The 19765-nt window shown below is 34.8% G+C and overlaps 2 protein-coding genes across 2 annotated transcripts; one reads left to right on the top strand and one right to left on the bottom strand.

Annotated features, from left to right (window-relative positions):
• Positions 1 to 9793: 9793 nt before the first annotated feature.
• On the top strand, positions 9794 to 10377 carry LOC108373786 (uncharacterized). The gene is made up of 4 exons (XM_017629730.1): positions 9794 to 9870; positions 9943 to 10123; positions 10178 to 10310; positions 10352 to 10377. Exons 1-4 carry the CDS (start codon positions 9854 to 9856, stop codon positions 10375 to 10377), a joined length of 357 nt encoding a protein of 118 aa, XP_017485219.1. The 5' UTR covers positions 9794 to 9853.
• Positions 10378 to 10394: 17 nt separating this feature from the next.
• Positions 10395 to 11092, bottom strand: LOC108373785 (putative nuclease HARBI1). Its single transcript, XM_017629729.1, has 2 exons — positions 10588 to 11092; positions 10395 to 10517 (listed from the first exon to the last, which is right to left on the bottom strand). Exons 1-2 carry the CDS (start codon positions 10969 to 10971, stop codon positions 10395 to 10397), a joined length of 507 nt encoding a protein of 168 aa, XP_017485218.1. The 5' UTR covers positions 10972 to 11092.
• Positions 11093 to 19765: the final 8673 nt, after the last annotated feature.

Here is a 19765-nt window from a genome sequence, read left to right as displayed (position 1 = left end):
TTCGTTTTGCAACTATTTATGTGAAAATGAAAATCAAAATGACTTCTTCCAACTAACCGATGCCAGATCGAAGATTTATTAGGCTTCTTTTGAGTAGCTTTTTGCGAAAGGTTTCTTTGCCATACTTACTATTTAAAAAGAATTTTAGCAAAATATTGTTGATTTTGGTTAAATAAATCATATATTTCAAAGAAATTGTTATTCATTTTGAAGATAAATCTAATTTGTGGAAAGTGAAGTAAAACGAAGTAAAATGAAGTGACGAAGTGAAGGCTTCTAAAGTGAAGTGAAAAACTTCAACGACTTCCCTGCAAAAATCGTTGGACCATGTAGTCTATTTGTGGTGTATTGGAGTACTTACAAAAGTGTTCCTCTGGCATGCTGTAGCGGACCAACTCGTGTCTGCACCAGCTTATTGATACCCGATCACTGCTCGTGTTTTCACTAAATGTGATTGAAGTTTAGCATTTGAAAGCACATTTGCATGCCTGGCCGTAGCTAAACGCGTAGAGATGCTCGCTGTTAGTTGTTAGCTTAGCTCCCAGAATGTTGGGGTTCGAATGCCGTCAGAGGCAACATGTAATTTTAAAATTTTTGTTTTTGGTATTTATCAATTTCGAAAAAGCATCTGCGAAGATAAGAACAAAAGCGCGTACAAACGAAAAAATATAACAGCAATACGATTGTTAATATGTTGGAGTAGTTTTGTGCTACTCTGATGTAATGCAGGGATGGAGTATATGATCCTGCCCTAGGACATCGCAATGTTAATTGGACCATATTTTTTATATGAATTGTGGTTAATTTTGGAGTACTCCTTGGTCCTTAGGGAGTACTCTTTATACGCATGCATGGAGTAGTCGCAATTTTTGCAGGGTTAAAGCAGTTTTCTAAGTTCATCAGAAGATGTATACTTTTGAAAGATTATAAATAAGTATGACAGCGACTTTTGGAAGAGGAGTTAACATTTGATGCTATTTTTTCAGAATATAAAAAGATTTTGCACTGTGTTGTTAGTGGACATGAAACTACTTTAAATACTTAATCCCCCAAAAACTAAAAATCGAAAAAATTTTACATAGCGCACTTTGCCAGTGGACTACTCAAATAATGAAAACATAAATTTTTTTTTGCTCATTTCTACTTAGGGCATGATTTTCGTTGGTTGGGATTCGATTTTTCTTTCTTGAGATATATCAGTTTTAATGTGCAGTACTTCGGTATTACGTCGTAAGCATGAGTCATTATAGCATGTGGCTTTTCAATCGTTATGAGCGAAAAAGTTTTGTTTATTGATTTATGTATATATTATTGTAAATATTATTAATTTTTTGTTTTTGTTAAATACATACCAACTGTTATGAAAAAAGCATCCATTGATTCAAACCATTTGGTGCTTTTAGTGTGGTAAAACGCTTTTTTCCAAGTTTTTGGTGCTTTTTGAAACTCAAACGTTGGCAACGCTGCGCACAAATATTAAAATTGTTATTTGGTTCTTTCATATGCTCACAATCAACAATTGCACCAAGATGACGTCACGCACACAGCTCATTCTGTCAAAATCACAAAGAGCGGATTAGCGGTACCGCGATTGGCGCAATCTCTATTTCTCTCAATCGTGTAGTTAAAGTATATTCCAAGCGTAGACTTTTCAGTATAAAGGTGTATCTGCATGTTAATTTATTATAATGATTGCGTTTATTTATTATATCTGATGAATGGAACTTAGTGGGGATAAGATTGACTAATGAGAAAAGTGGGCGTCTGGTGAAGACGGAGAGTAAAGAAAAGCAGAAAAAACAATACATATGAATTTTTTATTTCTTTTAGATGTTTCGATTCGCCATTATAAGGATATTAATAAGAAACCAAAAATATACACACGTAAATATAATAAGAACATGTATGAATGCATGTATCAGGGTTGTTGCGAATATTATTCCAAAATAAAACTCCTTTCCGGATAATAAACAAACAGCCTGTCCAAAATAAACAAATTTGGTATCATATGAAAGATGACTGAAATAGCTTTTAAACAGAAATAACGAACGACCTCTATTTATATTTTTTTATAATTTAATACTAAAGAATTGCATATACCCGACACAAGGTTTGTTTTATGGTAATTAATTAACATTTTTTGTGGAAATATTTTTCAATATGTGGTTTTGCTCGTTTAGACATTTCAGTTTTAAAGCTATTTAAGACCTCTTTCATTTGATACAAAACTTGTTTAATTTGGATAAGCGGTTTGTTTATTATCCGGAAAAGACTTTTATTTCGGAATAATATTCGCAACAACCCTGGTATGTATTACTTAGAAGAAAACTCAATAAAACGAAGGTCTGTATTTCATATCCATGTACACATACATACATATGTGTGCATTAGCGCACACAAGGGGTGGGTTTTGGGGTTCAAACCCCCCTAAACCAAATAACCTCAAATACAATCTGTATCTTAAAGCTAAGAATCCAGCTCTCAAGGAAATTATAAGAAATATTTATTATAATTTCTGTTGCTTGCAAAAGCGCTTTGCTTTTGCTGTAAATTTTCATGAGGGAATAAATATACGAGCATTTTTTTTTCTTGAGAGCTGCAAACTGATTTAAGAAATTTTGGTAGAAGAAAATTTCTTTTCCATTTCTCGTCCGTCGTTTTATATGAATTTTTCGTTTTTCTTGAGAGTTCAGTTAATTTTTTCGGTATTTGAAATATTAAAAAAATTTAGCAATCGTGAAAAATCACCATCTCTATCGAAAACCAGAAATCGAAAAAATTAACATAGAAGTGCAAAAATTCATGGAATCAATAAATTTATTTTTACTAACTCTTTTTAAAATTTTGTATTAGGTACTTTTGAAAGTTGAGCGCATCTTGAGTTTATAGAACTTTTTATTAAGCAAGTAGTTTTTAAGGAAAGAACACAACCGACTTCAATTCTCATATTCAAATTTAGGGGTACCGTTAATTTCTTCATGATCCAATCATCGGATCTCTAAAACAAATTACGGGACGAACCTTGAGGTACTATCTTTCTAATAAAAAAAGATTATTGAAAACGGTTCACGTGGTCCAAAGTTATGTATTCCGGCGAGATGATAACCTCCCTTTTTTTGAAGTCGGTTAAAAGCATTTGAGTTCTGTTAATCTGTAAATAAAGTGCAGTTTATGAATTTTAAAACGTTTATTTATTTATTACATATTGTCCATAAAACTTGCATAAATGTATTTTAAAGAGGGTATTATCTGAAGCAACTTTTCAGTATTTTCCGGTGATATATCTTCAGAAATATAAAACCCCCCCTAAAATATATTCCTGGGTGCGCCCCTGTATGTATGTATATATGTGTGTATCTATATGCATGTACTTATATAAGTGCATAGTTATTAACTGAACGCTAGCGCAGAATGAGCAAAAATTTTACAGCAATAATCAAATATTAGCTAAGCGTTGGTTTTACTACGACCTTGGAAAGACGAAAAAATTTACTTGTGAGCCTTTTAGCCTGACGTATGTATGTATGTATACAATATTGCAGCAGCTTTCTACCTACCTTCTGTAGTAGTAGGTAGTGAATTTTTCTTCAAACTGCATTTCGCTATGTGCGGAGTTGTGTTGTTTAGTTTGGATTTCCCTGAATACCAGATTTCGTAAATACGTACGTTTTTCATATAATTTTATTTTGTAAGAGTTTTGGGTTGCATCTACATAAATGAGATAAACAATGCGGGTTCTCCATTCGCGTTCACTCACAACAGCTAATCCTGAAAACTGTTTAGGGCGTTGTATGGAAGATGTTTTTTCGCTTTTCTATACATGTACATATGCATTGTCGTCAGTAGTAGAAGTAATAGAAACCCTGCAAAAAAATATGCGACTAATCTCTAAAGAGAGTATTCCGAGATTAGTCTCAATCGGGTACAATTGGGCATTAATTAGTCCCAACTAGTCTCATAGGGGTACTAATGGAGCTCAATTAGTCTCGACTCATCCCTTATGGGTATAATTGGAGATCAATTAGTCCCCAACTCATCTCTAACGGGTAGTATTAACGATTTAATGATATGTACGTACTTAATCAATGAAATTTCATGTGCGGCGTTGGCACACAGAGAGAGTATTCGCCTAACAAAACAGAGCACTCCGGTTCGAATCCCAGCTGGCTCAAATTTTTATTTTTATTTTTTAAAAGTGACTAGACGCTTTTTATACCCGTTTGGATATAAAGGTGTACAACTAGTCTCTTCATACGACATACTCGAACAAAAGCGATCAGCTCTTTCCATATAAAGAGATCAAAAGTGGTATTAGTTGCATGCTCTTTTGCGATTGCTCCCGGAGTCATCCCGGATTAGTCCCATTTTTTGCAGGGAAAGTGTTCTCATCCTGCAGGGAAACCGCGGACTAGTGAATCAAATTTCTAGTTCTGTGCTAGGTCTTTATCGCGAAAAACCAACTAGTCCGCTAGTAACTAGATCCTCACGAGTCCAAAATCGGCGAAAAATGGTACTTAAAAAAAATTTTTTTTTTCAGTTTTTTCACTAGAAATCTATGTATATCTAAAGTGCCGAATTCAGAAATTTTTGCTCATTCTCCGCTACTGTTCAGTAAATAGCTATGCACTTATATAAGTACATGCATATTAAAGGACTGTATCGGAATTCAGTTTGCTTCACTGTGAAGTTTTTTTCAAATGTGTAAACTACTCATACTCTAACAAAGAGGGCATGGAAGGAAGAGAAGTGAAGATGTTGAGCGCTGTATACATAAAAAAAAGTACTCTAACAAATTATGTTCCGAAATCAGCAGTACCATGCTGTTGTACTTCCACAAAAAATATGTTCCTTCACAAGTATTTTTTGAGTATTTTTAGAAGTTTTCGTTTAATGCTACATAATGTTAATGTTGGAGCTGACACTTATGTTAAATAGCAAACATGGAGAAACAATGTAGGGCGCTCCGAATATTTTGCCAACAGCATATTTTTATAAAGAAAGTGGACTCACTCATTTTATACAGAGAACCAATTTTTATTTGTACAATACGATACCTTCATTTCCCAGTACCAGGCGCACATACATATGAAGTAGCAAGCTTTCCCTATGCATACATTTGTTTGTAGAAGATTTTAATTCGTTTGCAGAAGCCTTTGGCAATTCACAAAGTAGAATTTTGGAAATTTAAAAATTTATACAAACAATTTTCTGCTTAGAAATAGAAAACTTGTTACTTCACATGTATGAGCGCCTGTTATTGGGAAATGAAAGTATCAATTCGACAATAAAAACTGGTCATAAAGACGGTCGGGGGAAAATGGACACACATTTTTTGTTATATAAAAAATTTATATAATATGTATGTACATAAATCATGTATATGAAAGATTCGAACTTTTTTGCAAGCATTGAAGCGTCCGGCGAGAAATGCAAAACAATATTTTAAGCATATATTGGAATAAAAAGAAAATGTATGTCTTTTCTTAACATTATGTTTAATGCTAACATTTTAAAAGTTAAACTTCATAAGTATTCCTATACTTCATATGAAGTTTTCAAATATTACTGAATGCAATCAACATACTAAATTACTCTGGAAAAGCGGAACAGTGTTTTATGCAGCAGAGCGCTGTTGAGTAACATTGCTTAGTTCCTCAAATTTATGATGGTCTCTTTGTTTGTTTCTATCTTTTTAAGTACTCTAAAATATATGTTCCATTTACTCATGTACACATGTGAAGAGTATTTCTGCTGGTATATTTGCAATGCTTTAATGCATACAGATACACACGTATATAAATATGTACATATGTATGTGTGTGTGCATGGATATGAAATGCAGACCTTCCCCTGCAAAAAATGGGACTAATCCGGGCTGACTCCGGGAGCAATCGCAATGGAGCATGCGACTAATACCACTTTTGATCTCTTTATATGGAATGAACTGTTTTGTTCGAGCATGCCCTATGAAGAGACTAATTGTTCACCTTTATACCCGAACGGGTATAAAAAGCAACTAGTCACTTATAAAAAATAAAAATTTGCGCCAGCTGAGATCCGAACCGGGGTGCTCAGTTCTGTTAGGACTCTCTCTGTGTGCCAATGCCGCACATGAAATTTCTTTGACTAAGTGCGTACATATCATTAAATCGTTAATAGTACCCGTTAGAGATGAGTTGGGGACTAATTGATCTCCAATTATATCCATAAGGGATGAGTCGAGACTAATTGACCTCCATTAGTACCCGTATGAGACTAGTTGGGACTAACTAATGCCCAATTGTACCCGATTGAGAGTAATCTCGAAATACTCTCTTTAGAGATTAGTCGCACAATTTTTTGCAGGGTCGTTTTATTGAGTTTTCTTCTAAGTAATACATACCAGGGTTGTTGCGAATATTCGCATTCGCAACCGCGGAGCTTCCGCATTCATTTTAATATTCAAATTCGCAATAATCAATTCGGATCTTTTGCGAATGCGAATATTGAAGGGACCGAAAATAACAGTTTTTTTTTTACCAGTTAAACTTGGCCAAATATTTTTTATTCCCAATTAAAAGTCTTTTCCGGATAATAAACAAACCACTTATGCAAATTAAACAAAATTGGTACTAAATGAAGGAAATGTCTAAACGAGCAAAGCCACCCATTGAAAAATATTTCAATAAAAAATGTTAATTAATTACCATAGATCAAACCATGGGTCTGGTATATGAATTTCTTTAGTATTAAATGATAAAAAAATACCATTACTAGCGTTATTTCTGCTTAAAAGCAGTTGTGCGGAATTTCATAGCACGGTTATTCGCAAAGCGAAATAAATTTTTTTCTCTTCACTCCCTGGCGGCAACAATGATCTGGTTCTATAGCGAATGTCCTAGAAGCTTTACAGTATAGTAGGTGGCAATTTCAAAATGAGTGCGAATCATTGTTCTACAGAAATGCAATATACATATACTTATTTTAGACGAAATACCTTAAAGGTTTGAACGTATAATAATATTGGAAAATCACATCCATTGGGCCAATTGCAACGCAGGAGCGTTCGATATACTCAATGGTGCAACAGGTCGATTTAATCTGACCTTCACGGCCCCTTTTCTCACTTGGCTATTTTTAGTAATAGCTCGACTTCAGCACCACTTGGCAGCACGTTTTTGCAATAGTATTGCATACATATTTAAAACATTAGCCAAATCGTATCATAAATAAAATTTTTAGTAATAACTCAACTGCTAAAGGTCGGTACGTTTGTAGGCCTCACACCCCTTTTCAAATAGCCCAAATTTTCTCCATGAATATGGGCTTGATTTCAACTATATACATATCTCCATACGAAGTTCCAGTACTGTACCATGAATACTTTCAGAGATATGCAGTATAAAAATTCGATTGATATGGGAGGTGTCACGCCCCCTTTCCAAGAGATGCCCTCTTTCTTCATGAGTATTCGATTGATTTCGTATATCTCCATACCAAGTACCAGAACTCTACCATGAACACTTCCAAAATAGGCAGTATGAAAAATTCGGTTTGTATGGAAGATGCCACGCCCCTTTTTCCAATAGTTCCAATTTTTCTCCAAGAGTATGCGATTTATTTCGTACATCTCCATACAAAACTCTAGAGCTCTACCAAAAAATTTCCAGAGATAAGCAGTATGAAAAATTCGGTTTGTATGGGAGATGTCACACCCCTTTTTACAATAGCTAAAATTTTTATCCAAGGGTATGCGATTGATTTTGTATATCTCCATACCAATTTCCAAAACTCTACCATGCACACTTTCAGAGATATGTAGCATGAGAAATTCGGTTTGTATGGGAAGTACCACGCCCCCTTTACATATAGATTTTTTTTCAGCCTAAAACCATCCTTGGGACACGTGCGGCAGGTGGCAGTTTCAAAAAAATCGGTTCAGCCGCTCTCGAGCCTTGCGAAAACTAACAAACGGCTTTCTAAATATAAATTAGTTGAGATATATTCTATATTATAATTATATTTTGACAGTATCCGTTGTTTCTGATTAGCGCAAAAAAATCTTGCCTAGTGACGAATTCGCCCCTTGATATGGTCATTACTTAAAGCTATTTATATTCGAAATTGCATGAAAATTGGAAAACAGGAATCTATAAGCTTATCCAGGCAAAAAGCTACCTACGTACCGAATTTTAAGCAAATCGGACCATAAATACGATTTCTTCGAATAGATCGGTCCCTGGACCACTTCCCGGAAAAAATGGGTCATATATGCTAAAAAGCTACTTACGTACTAAATTTTAAGCAAATCGGATCATCGGTCCACCTACCCGAAAAAAAGTAAAATTTTTTCAGCCTAAAACATGGTGGTTACCGAAAGCTATTTGTATACAAAATTTCATGAAAATCGGACCAGCTGTTCGCGAGATTACCTGTTACAAAAAAGGGACTTCTCTTTATATAATTAGTATAGATATGTGGATGGCATCACGCCCATTTTCCAAAATTCCATAATAATGTTACTTCTTTTCAAAGGATAGTTGTTAGTATAAATTTTGGGTAAAATTAGCGTTATAAAAAGGTGGTCGTAATTTTAGTCAGATTTCAATTACTTTCAACGTTTTGCCTTTATGTGGCAACCACAATAATCATACCGAGTGTGGTACACATTGATAGAGCGGCTACCGAGATACATTGCACATATGTGGTTATAAGTGGGCGGAGTCACGCCCATTTTCCAACCTTTTATTATAAGCCTATTTTTTGCTTAAGAATTATTGCAAAAATTAATTTTGAATAAATTAGGTTCAGTATTTACTGATTTATAGAAGCTTTCGTATTTCTCTAAATTACCGTTATATGGGATATGGGCGTGGTTATTATCCGATTTTCTAAATTTTAAGCCGTTTAGTATGTTTTGTGAAGGCCAACAACTGTGCCAAGTTTGGGAGAAATTGGTGGAGCGGTGGCTACGCCTATTTTCCAAAAATTTATAATATTCTTATTTTTCGCCTAAAAATGATTGTAAATATTAACTTTGAGTGAATAAGCTTCAGTAGTTACTTAAATATCGCAGTTTTCGCATTTCTCAAAACTGCCGTTATATGGGAGGCGGGCGTGGTTATCGTCCGATTTTGCCCGTTCCGTTCCATCCGTCCAACGCTCACAAGAAGTACACATACCAAGTTTCGTTAAGATATCTCAATTTGTACTCGAGTTATCGTGTGCACAGACGGACGGACGGACGAACAGACAGTCACCGCTTAATCGATTTCTCTTTTCATTATGATCATTTATGTATATATTTGTCTATATCTATCTCGATTCGTTTTGCCTGTTACAAACAACCGTTTTTTGAACAAATTTATAATACCCTTGTGCACAAGTGCGTTCGGGTATAAAAATACTTGACATCCGCATTCGCATCCGCATCCGCGGATGTTTGCGTTTAAACACCCGCATCCGCATTCGCATCCGCGGATGTCTAAAATTCCACATTCGCAACATCCCTGATACATACATCCATACATATTCTTATTCCATTTACGTGTGTACATATATTTTTGGTTTCTTATTAATATCCTTATAATGGCGAATCGAAACATCTAAAAGAAATAAAAAATTTATATGTATTCATGCCTATTATGGTATTCGACAGATGGTTGCGGAGGGAGTTTTACTCACTTTTGACAGAATTTGCTATTATCGAAAACGCTCGATAATGCAGTTTCGGGATGAGTCAAAAGAGGTTAATGCAGTTTGCGAATGAAATAAAAAAGTGGCATCATTGTAAACGCATCCGATCCGTGATTCGTACAAATTTCTCTATCTGTCATTCACGCGCCATTGTGCTGCGGATACTAAAAACGATAAGATGGATAGCAATAAAATGTAAGAAAAATCACAATTATTTATCCCTTTAATATTGTAATATTGTAAAAAACACAAACTTATGTGTTTTAGGAAGCGTACAACGACCAGGGAGCAATTTAAATGTTTAGTTTCCAAAATGAAGGAGCATCCGGACATAGCAAAAATTTTTACTAAAAATGCACCTGATTTGGTAGAAAGATTTTGGGAAAGTGTGCGAGAGGAGTTGAATTCGATTGGACCGCCATCAAAAACCATTGCCGAATGGAAAAAGGTTTGCGAAATGTTGAAAAGCTAAAATATATTATTCACTTAATTTGAACCACAGGTTTGGTCGGACTATAAATCGGCGATAAAGAAGAAGCTCGCGCATAACAAAAGAGAGCTACAAGCGACTGGTGGAGGAGAAAATAGGGAAATTCCCTTAACATCTATGGAAGAAGAATTTGCTACCCTTGTGTGTCTTAATGATTGCGTTGGTGGTATTAGAAACTCCAAACAGTTTGGAGTGCCACAGGGGAGAAATGATGATGACGCAGTTCCATCTACATCGAGAAATGTTCCACAGATGAGAGCTTCTNATCACTATTTTCCCAAATAAAAGAATCGTGACTTGCACCTGCATACCTACTGTTCACATACCTTATTCTTTGCTTATGGTCACATATCTGAAAATGCAAAATAAAAGAATATAAATAAATAATAAATTGAAGAAGTTCAAACTCATTTAGTTCTTACTATCATTGCATTAACACTGTAATATCCTTTCCGATTATAATAAAGGTGTGCATTGCCTGCAGCTGGTTTAAGAATTTTAATGTGAGTACCGTCAACACACATGACAATTCCAGGAATTCTAGTTTTTTCGAAAAAATATCTTTTCGCTTCAAGTTTTTCATTGTCTGTCATTGCTAAAGTAATCCATCTGGGACATAAAGTGGCTTCTAAGATGTTTAGTACATCAGAGAGTACTACAGAGACTGTGGATTGTGCCATGCCAATATTAAAATCTTGGCCAGTACCATTCTGATAGCCCCCTTCAGCTAAAAACCTTAAACAAGCTTCTAATTTAAGCTCTGGTGTTATGGAACATGATCTTCGAACTTGAGGCAATTTCTGCATTAATATTTCTAAAACGTACTTGAATGCTAACTTGTTAAGCCGGAACTGTTTTACAAATCTGTATAAGGAACTCACATGTTAAAATGAAATAAAGACTTCAATAAATTTACTCACACCTCATCCGGCAACTCGAATACATTATCCCTGACTTTCCTTCTAGTCCGTCGCATATCACTCGTGGTGTTTTCATCGAAATCAATAAAAAAAGCCACAGAATCCATTTAATATTTGCAATAAATTTCACCAATGTTAACAAATCCTTCACACATATAAGCACAGCTGATTATGTTGGCAATACAGTTCACAAGAGGCAACGCAGTGCATCCGTCGGTATCAATAATACCGGTTACTTAAAAAAGTGAATCGAGTACGGATCGGAATAGATCCGAGCGGATGGAATCCGTCGGATACCATAATAGGCATGATTGTTTTTTCTGCTTTTCTTTACTCTCAGTCTTCACCAGACGCCCACTTTTCTCATTCGGCAATCTTATCCCTNCAATACAGTTCACAAGAGGCAACGCAGTGCATCCGTCGGTATCAATAATACCGGTTACTTAAAAAAGTGAATCGAGTACGGATCGGAATAGATCCGAGCGGATGGAATCCGTCGGATACCATAATAGGCATGATTGTTTTTTCTGCTTTTCTTTACTCTCAGTCTTCACCAGACGCCCACTTTTCTCATTCGGCAATCTTATCCCTACTAAGTTCCATTCATCAGATATAATAAATAAACGCAATCATTATAATAAAATAACATGCAGATATACCTTTATACAGAAAAGTGTACGCTTGGAATATACTTTAACTACAGGTATGCGTGTATGTTATTTATATGTACATACTAGGTATGTTGCGAATGTGGAATTTTAGACATCCGCGGATGCGAATGCGAATATTTAAAAGATAGCTACTTTTAAGAAATAATTTAGGTAAATAAGAAATGGAAAAGTTAGTACTTTTTAATATTTTATTTTATTTTATTTAGTACTTGAATTCAAAAATTGGAGCATCGTATTTAATAAAGGGTAATTTTGCTGCCTTTTCGGTAACGGCCTATCTAATCTAATCTAATTGAGCGTACATAAAATATGATGAATAAAGCGGAATGTTGTTGTAGCAATAAAGGGTCGTAAATCAAACCTGCGCCACTAAATAACTACTCGCTCGAGGTGACAAACTTGAAAAACTTGAAGCTTGACAAAATTGGAAATTCTTTTCGATTGATGCACCAGTTGAGAGGACTTTTATTCTTTTTTCCGTTTTTATTGTGGTGCAATAATTCCTTTTTGAAAATTGCACCGGCTTGCTTTTCCTCCTGACTTTCATCTTCACAATCTAGCATCATGGCAAGAACGTTGTTTAAACACTGTTGTTTTCCAATTTGGATAACCAATTCATTTGGTTGTTTCAGAATTTGGAGAACCTGTTATGTCATCAGCGTTTTTCGATTTTAGTTTTTTTAATTCATTTGTAATCCTGTCTTCTGTGACTGGTTTGAAAAATGTGCGCTTGTATCGAGGTTCTAAACAGGTGGATATGACAAATACATTATTATTTTCTAGGAATGAAAATTTCGAAGAACTTTCTGTTTTGAAAGTCGAATTAGTTTAAAATCCTGTTATCTTGTTGTTTTTTAACTATTGGAATCACGGACGATGAAGGTCTCAAATCTGCTTAGTTCCCGAGTGACTTCTTGGAAAGGTTCACCCGTAATGAATAGCTTGTAATTAGTGTTTTTATTAGCTGAGCTCGACTTTTCCTAGTTGCAGGCAGTCACAATTATGTACTCACCGCTGTCGATACCATAAGCCATCAAATCCGCTTTGTTGTTCCATTACATGCGCTCAATGTGCTTTGATATTTTGAGGCGAATGTACCAAAATGTTCAACATATCGTGGTTATAGTATGGAAAGGGTGTATTTCTCATTGTCGCGGAAATACAAAAAAGCTACAACTAACTAAATTTTTGTATTGCATAAAACGATGTGGGGACTTATGATTCGATGAAATGCATCATAATCAATCAAAAAGTGAATTTTGGATTTTTAGTTAGTAACGGCTTTTTGTAATTGAGCGACGATGCGAGTTGTTGTTTCCGAGCCGAATAAAAGGAAATACGGAACTTTATCACAATAAGTTTTATGAGAAAAAAAAAATAATTACACTTATCTAAGAAAAAGTGAAAAAGAACTAGCGATGCACGCAGTTTTTGAAACAGACCTTTGAAAATAATATTCGGTAGTTACATAATTCATACCTAATTAAAGGTTATCTGGAAATACCCATTGAAGGATCTTACTTTTTGACTTTAAATTACAAAAGAAGGGGGACATAGGGGAACTGTTTTAGCATGACATCTCCACAGGCAAAAAATGTTGGCTACAATTTGTCATTTTGTTTGGCAGATATACGTTTTATCAGTGCACTTGCACAATATTCGCATTCACAAAAGCTCCGCATTGATTATTGCGAATGTGAAAGCGAATGCGAATGTTAAAATTAATGCGAAAGCTCCGCGGTTGCGAATGTGAATATTCGCAACCCTAAGACATACATACATATATGTTACCACCATAATTCAACATTTGCGTATTCCTACATTCCTTCCAACCGAAAAACATTTGCTTGCATTACTTACATACATACATATGTACATATATATGTATCAGAGAGCAGCTTTGAGTATGATTGAGCCTTTTTGATCACCCTCACTACAAATCGAGCACAAGCGAACGCCACACTCGGCTACTATGTGTTAGATCGAGATGCACACCTGACAGCTGATTTGAGTACGAACGAGTCTGTTCGGTCACCCTCGCTATAAATTGAGCACAAGCAAACACCACACTCGGGCACCTGCAGCTACCCGAAAATTTGTGTAACAATGAAACGGACACCCGAATGCAGGACAACAATAAATTTTACGCTGAAGGTAACTGGCCAAGAATGATAGAATACAAGATTGCGCCAATCGAGCTGAGAGCAACTGGCCGTGACGTCAAAATATACCAGAATGATAGAGCAAGATTGAAGGTGCTGCACATATTTCGTTGTCGGATATAAAGACTGTGCCATGATTTTGTTAAAAATTTTGTAAAATTGCTTACCACACTTACGATTGCATAAATATTGCTTCCATTTTTTTAAGATTATCTAATTTGATGTCTTCAAACTAAAATCAAAAGCGCCAAAAACGCACCAAGCACACAACTCAAAAATTTTCGCGTTTTGAATACCCACTAAATTTGGTGCGAAAAGCATCAAGTTGGCAACAGTGAATGTAAACAAAAGTATTTTATGACGTCAGCGATTGGGTGGATGCTGTCAAATCGACGAAGAGAGGGTTAGCGGTCTGCGAATGGCGCGACCTTTATTTTCTGGATCGTGGTAACTGGCGCCAATATGTTCCAACAAAGCATACAAAAATGTTGTTGCTTTGTGCTTGTACATACGCAATAAAAAAAAAATTAGAAACGAAGTAGACAAAAATGTTTGTGCATCTATTTCGTATAGTTTCGCGTGGAATGCTGTGTGTGTATATATTAGAATACATAGCCTAAAACTATGTAGGTACATAGGTACTTATACAAAAAATAAATGTGCCCCGAGTGCATAGGGTTGGGCATTGCCCATCTAGACACATTTAATACTTACATTAAAAATTTTGTTTTTTTTTTAGTGTGATGCCGACGTCATATTTACATATGTACGCATTTAGGCCAAAATACGTACATATGTTAATCGTAAATCCTGGTCTGTTGGTATAACTTGTGTTTGTTTTTGAACTTCATAAAAAAAGAAGTATTTTGGCTAAGCATTTACTTAATTTTGAATGATTATAACTTTTATAAGATAATATTTATTTCACTATGATCCTGTAAAAACAAAGCAACCGAACCGATTTAGCGCTATCGATAGTGCTATCGATAGTTTTGTTTTTTTCGACACTATCGTGAGTATTGATAGTTTTTCTGAAAACTATCAAAACTATCGATGGTGTGACTATCGATAGTTTGACACCTCTACTAAGTAGATGTTCTTTTGCATTTCTTACCTATTCAAAACATATGTATGTATATTAGACTGCATCGCTCCCCATACAAAGAAAAATCGGCACTATTTTTCCATTAGAATTATAAAATCTATTATATTTTAAGATGTCCACCAAAATATTTCCGAAAAATATTAAGATTTAAGTGAGCTGGACCGGTTTGAAAATACCTCCAAAAGTAGAGTTTTTCATGAATAAGAACAGTTTCTTAAAGATTTTTTTGAAAAAACCCCCTCAAATGACAAAACGGTTGAAGCTTAAAAAATTTGCATGAAAATATTTAAAAATAAGTAATTCTTAGCAAAAAAAAACCGACTTCAACTCTCATATTAAAAAAAAAATATATATATATATATATCTCATGATCCACTGATGGGATCTTAATCAGATTAGTATGGGACCACCTCTGGGACATTACCTTTCCGATACTACCTTTGCAAAAAGAATTATCGAAATCGTTTGACGTCGTCCAAAGTTATGCGGTAACATACATGCTGTTTTTTAACATTTTTCAAAGAATGGTATAAGAAAAACTTGAATAACTGAACCTAAGCTCTTCCCATTTAGACTTAAGAGGTGTCATTGGAAAGGTANCGTTTGACGTCGTCCAAAGTTATGCGGTAACATACATGCTGTTTTTTAACATTTTTCAAAGAATGGTATAAGAAAAACTTGAATAACTGAACCTAAGCTCTTCCCATTTAGACTTAAGAGGTGTCATTGGAAAGGTATTCTCACCCTTTTTATTTCTTTGATAATAAACTCATTAAAAGGATGAAAGAGAAAGGTAGGTTGAACGAACGTCATTCAAAGCTGAATTAAGATGTGTTGGTATTTGAAAAAAAAAAATTGGACACGAATGACTTTTTTTTTTTTGGACAGGAATAAAAACAGTGGGAAAAGAAAATACCCTTGTATCGAGATCCGATAAGTCTAAAAAGAATAGTTTTAGCCCAGTTATTCAAGTTTTTTGTAAATCAATCTTTGAAAAAAGTAAAAAAAAGCATCAAAAATCTCATTATTACGATTCCGTTGAAAAGATTTTTAAGCATTTTTATGCAGATTTTTTAAGCTTAATCTGTTTTGTCATCTGAGGGGACTTTTTTCAAAAAGTTCTTTAAGAAACTATTTTTATTTAAAAAAAACTCAATTTTTTTAGGTTTTTTTTTCAAATCGGCCCAGCTCTCTTAAATCTTAATATTTTTCCGAAATATTTTGGCGGACGTCTTAGAATATTATAAATTTTGTAATCCTGGCGGAAAAACCGCAACTTTTTTCGTGATGCAGTCAAATGTATAAACATGCATACTTAAAACTATTACCTGTCGATCATTTACGTTAATTATCAAATTATGTGGCATGTATCACGTTAGACTCGTTGGAAATTACGTCAAAAAGCTGAAAATGCCTTCTGTGTCGACTTTATTTTTACTAAAGGGGTCTCGTAAAGGCCTCGTAAACCTCGTAAATTTACGAGCCTCGTAAAAGAATTGTCAAAATGTATGGAGCTCTATTTACGAGCCCCTCGTAAATTTACGAGGCAAATTTGATGCGCAAACTTCAGTGTTGCCGAGGGGGGGCCGAATTTTTTATACTAAAATGTATGATAAAATAATGAAAATAAGAAAAAAAATAATACGCGAATAAAATGAATGAATTTCACCAACTAACTGTATTGACTTGGGTTTTCTCCCAATTTTCGGCATTTTTAATTTTATTTTAGTCAAAAGTGATACAGACAAGATGGCGGGATGTTATGGAAAATACTACGAAACAAAAATTGCTTCACAAAATCCTGGTTCATCTGTCAAACAGTCACTTTACGCACCTATTTATACCTTTCCACAAAGGGGGCGTTCCCATAAAAGCCTCGTGCTTTACACTGTTTAAGACTTTACGAGGTTAAGGGAATCCTTTATATTAATACGGGCCATCATTTTTTCGACAGTTTGTAATGAAATTCTATTTCTATTTTCATATTGGATAAATTTTAAATCTGAAAATATACGCTCCGCATCTGCAGAGCTATTTATGAGGCAAGTAAACTAAATTAAAAATGAATGAGTCAGCTCTTTATACATTGTTCATTTAAAGCATTTTTCTTTAAGCTTATTTGACCCCAAAACGTTTCAATATTTTCGATCAATTCGATCACAATTTAAAAGCTACCACCGCATACATACATAAATATTTGCTCTTTAACATGTATCAAAATTTGTACTACGCGAAAAATTTAAGTACCTCTAGAAATGAGCGAAAAAAATAAAGTATCATCCGAAAATTTTCACAAACACGTATCACTTTTGAAGTATATGGAGCAAAACGGCAACACTGGCTCCACCTATGCAATGTTGAAAGCGATAATAGCGACAGCGAAGAATTTGAGTAGGCATAAGCGGTGATGATTTTCATTGTTGAGGGGCGCGAACACCCAATTTAATCTGCTTGGATCTGATGGGCGTCCGTTTGTTTTGCGTAAAGGAGGTGAGGCATTAAATAAAATAAATTAAACAAAACGACAAAACATGCCGGTGCCAGGTCATGGTGTGAGGAGCGATAGTCACAGAAGTGTCGGAAATTAAATTTTTGTTGAATGTACCATTAGTACTTGAAAATTTTAAAAGAATACCTAGCACAGTCAGCTGCTAAATTAAATATATACTACAATGTTTGCCTTGTACAGGATATTGATCCAAAATATTCGTCGGTAATAGTACTGTACAATGTAACAAATTTTCTTCAACACCCTCTCCAGAGCTCTAACCTCATTCCAATTGAGCGTTTGTGGGTTTACATAGCAACGAAACTACTCGAGCGTCAAATCAGAGAGACCTTTAAAGCGCCCTTTATGATATATGGGAGAATTCCCGGTAATATCCTGTACTAATTGTACTAATTTGCATTAAATAGTTAAATTTTTAAACAATTAATCATTTTGAATTTAATGTACAAGTTTTTTTTTTGGTTTCCAAAAATGGAGTTTCTCTACTTGTTTAAGTTTCGGAGCTAGACTTAGTCATTTGAAATAAGTCTCTGTTGTTGACATTGAGCGGAAGTACATATGTGTTTTAATAATTTAACGTTTTACTTAAATAGGTTAACTACATTTCCATGGTGAATGTAGACAGTTGCTGGTTTAGTTTGCTGGCAATGGCATGCATACAAAATCAGTTTCTACAGTAAATGGATACATGAACTTCACTACCTACTTATGTTTGTTAGTACCTGTTATTTTTTAGTGCTGGCACCAGTGGATAAGGTCGCCAGTCGCTAATTCAAGCGGCATCTTACCACGCTGTTACGTACCTTATACAAAACAGTGCCCAAATTATTATACATTTAAAAGTTCAGCTTAAATTATGTTTTACTTACATAGAATATTTGTTTCCAAAGAAGCCATACTCATGCATCCTCTCGGAAATGGTTCAAAAGTCACCAAATGAAAGCTATGGAGTCAACAGCTGCGGAGTTTATGGTAGTTGGCTACCGTCCACAAATATAGATATGCTCTGCATGGCTTTTTACAATGGCGAGTCCAAAAATTCACTTTGCTGCACGCCTTCCTTTTGGTCTACTTGAAATTGCAAACATGTCCAAAATTATTGCTACGTGTTCCCAATTAATCAATCTTTGCATATTTACTGATTCCTGCAAAATTGGGCCATATAATATTAAAATTAACACATTTTTCTGTATTGTTTACATATTTTTATATGCGCTTTGGTATTTCTCTCTGGCAGTTGCACCAAGCTGCCGTCACGCAAAAATTACGCTCAAAAATCCTCTCTCATTGGCGCAATCTTGTATTCTATCATTCTTGTGTATAATATACTTTTGAAAATGACACCTAAACTGAATGTGTGCCTCTAACAGAAACGAGAGTTGAATGATGAGTATTCGAAATCTAGTATCTGAAAGGAAGTTCATGAAAATAATATCATTTTTCCGCTGTCACAGTTATTTATTGATAGGTGGATGGTGTTTTACGCTAAAAAGCGATTGTTCTACACTTGTATATTGTGTTCATAAATTGGTAAGTGTGCAAATAAAGTTTAAACTAGTTATTAAGGCGAAAGCTTTCAAGGGTAAACATTTTAAGCAATTACACAGGACCACGAAAAAAATCAATGAAAGGTTATTTCGACCGGACCAGGTGTTGCATATAACCTCAAAATACATTCCGGACTTTACATGACAGACAAAATTTTCAAATATTGATGGATTTACTTCAATGTCAGTACCCAGGGGTTTTTGGGCCCGCTGATTACGAATATGAATTCAGATTTTCAAAACTCATAATAACGGATCCCATACGGCGCACAATGGTCGGAGAGGAAATATGGCTATTTGGGATGTTGTGGAAATGGTCTTGGATTTGCAGTTGGAATTGCATTTCCAAATTTTATACTTGCTGCAATGGCAACCGTGTGCATTTTATTGTTGTGAATTTACAAATGCACCGAATATGCAAATGCAAGTAGGGTGACCAGACTTCCTGATTTATCAGGACATGTCCTGATTTCAGGGTCGAATTAAAGTGTCCTGACCGATTTTTCTTTTCCCGCCTAATGTCTTGATTTTTACAAAGCTGTCCTTTTTACACGCAAACGTCAAGCTGTGAAGTTCTACTTATATCGTGCCTTGATTGGTCTTTGTATTTTGCAAAGTTTATTGTGCTAATTTTGAGTAAAAGTTGCTATAAAAAGTGCCTACGAGCATCTTAGTGTGATAATAAC

Source organism: Rhagoletis zephyria, unplaced genomic scaffold, assembly GCF_001687245.7.
Source record: "Rhagoletis zephyria isolate East Lansing unplaced genomic scaffold, Rhagoletis_zephyria_1.1 Rzeph_scaffold_07028, whole genome shotgun sequence".
Classification (NCBI taxonomy): Eukaryota; Metazoa; Arthropoda; class Insecta; order Diptera; family Tephritidae; genus Rhagoletis; species Rhagoletis zephyria.
The sequence above is the reverse complement of the archived record's forward strand: the minus strand, read 5'-3'. Positions and strand labels throughout refer to the sequence as shown.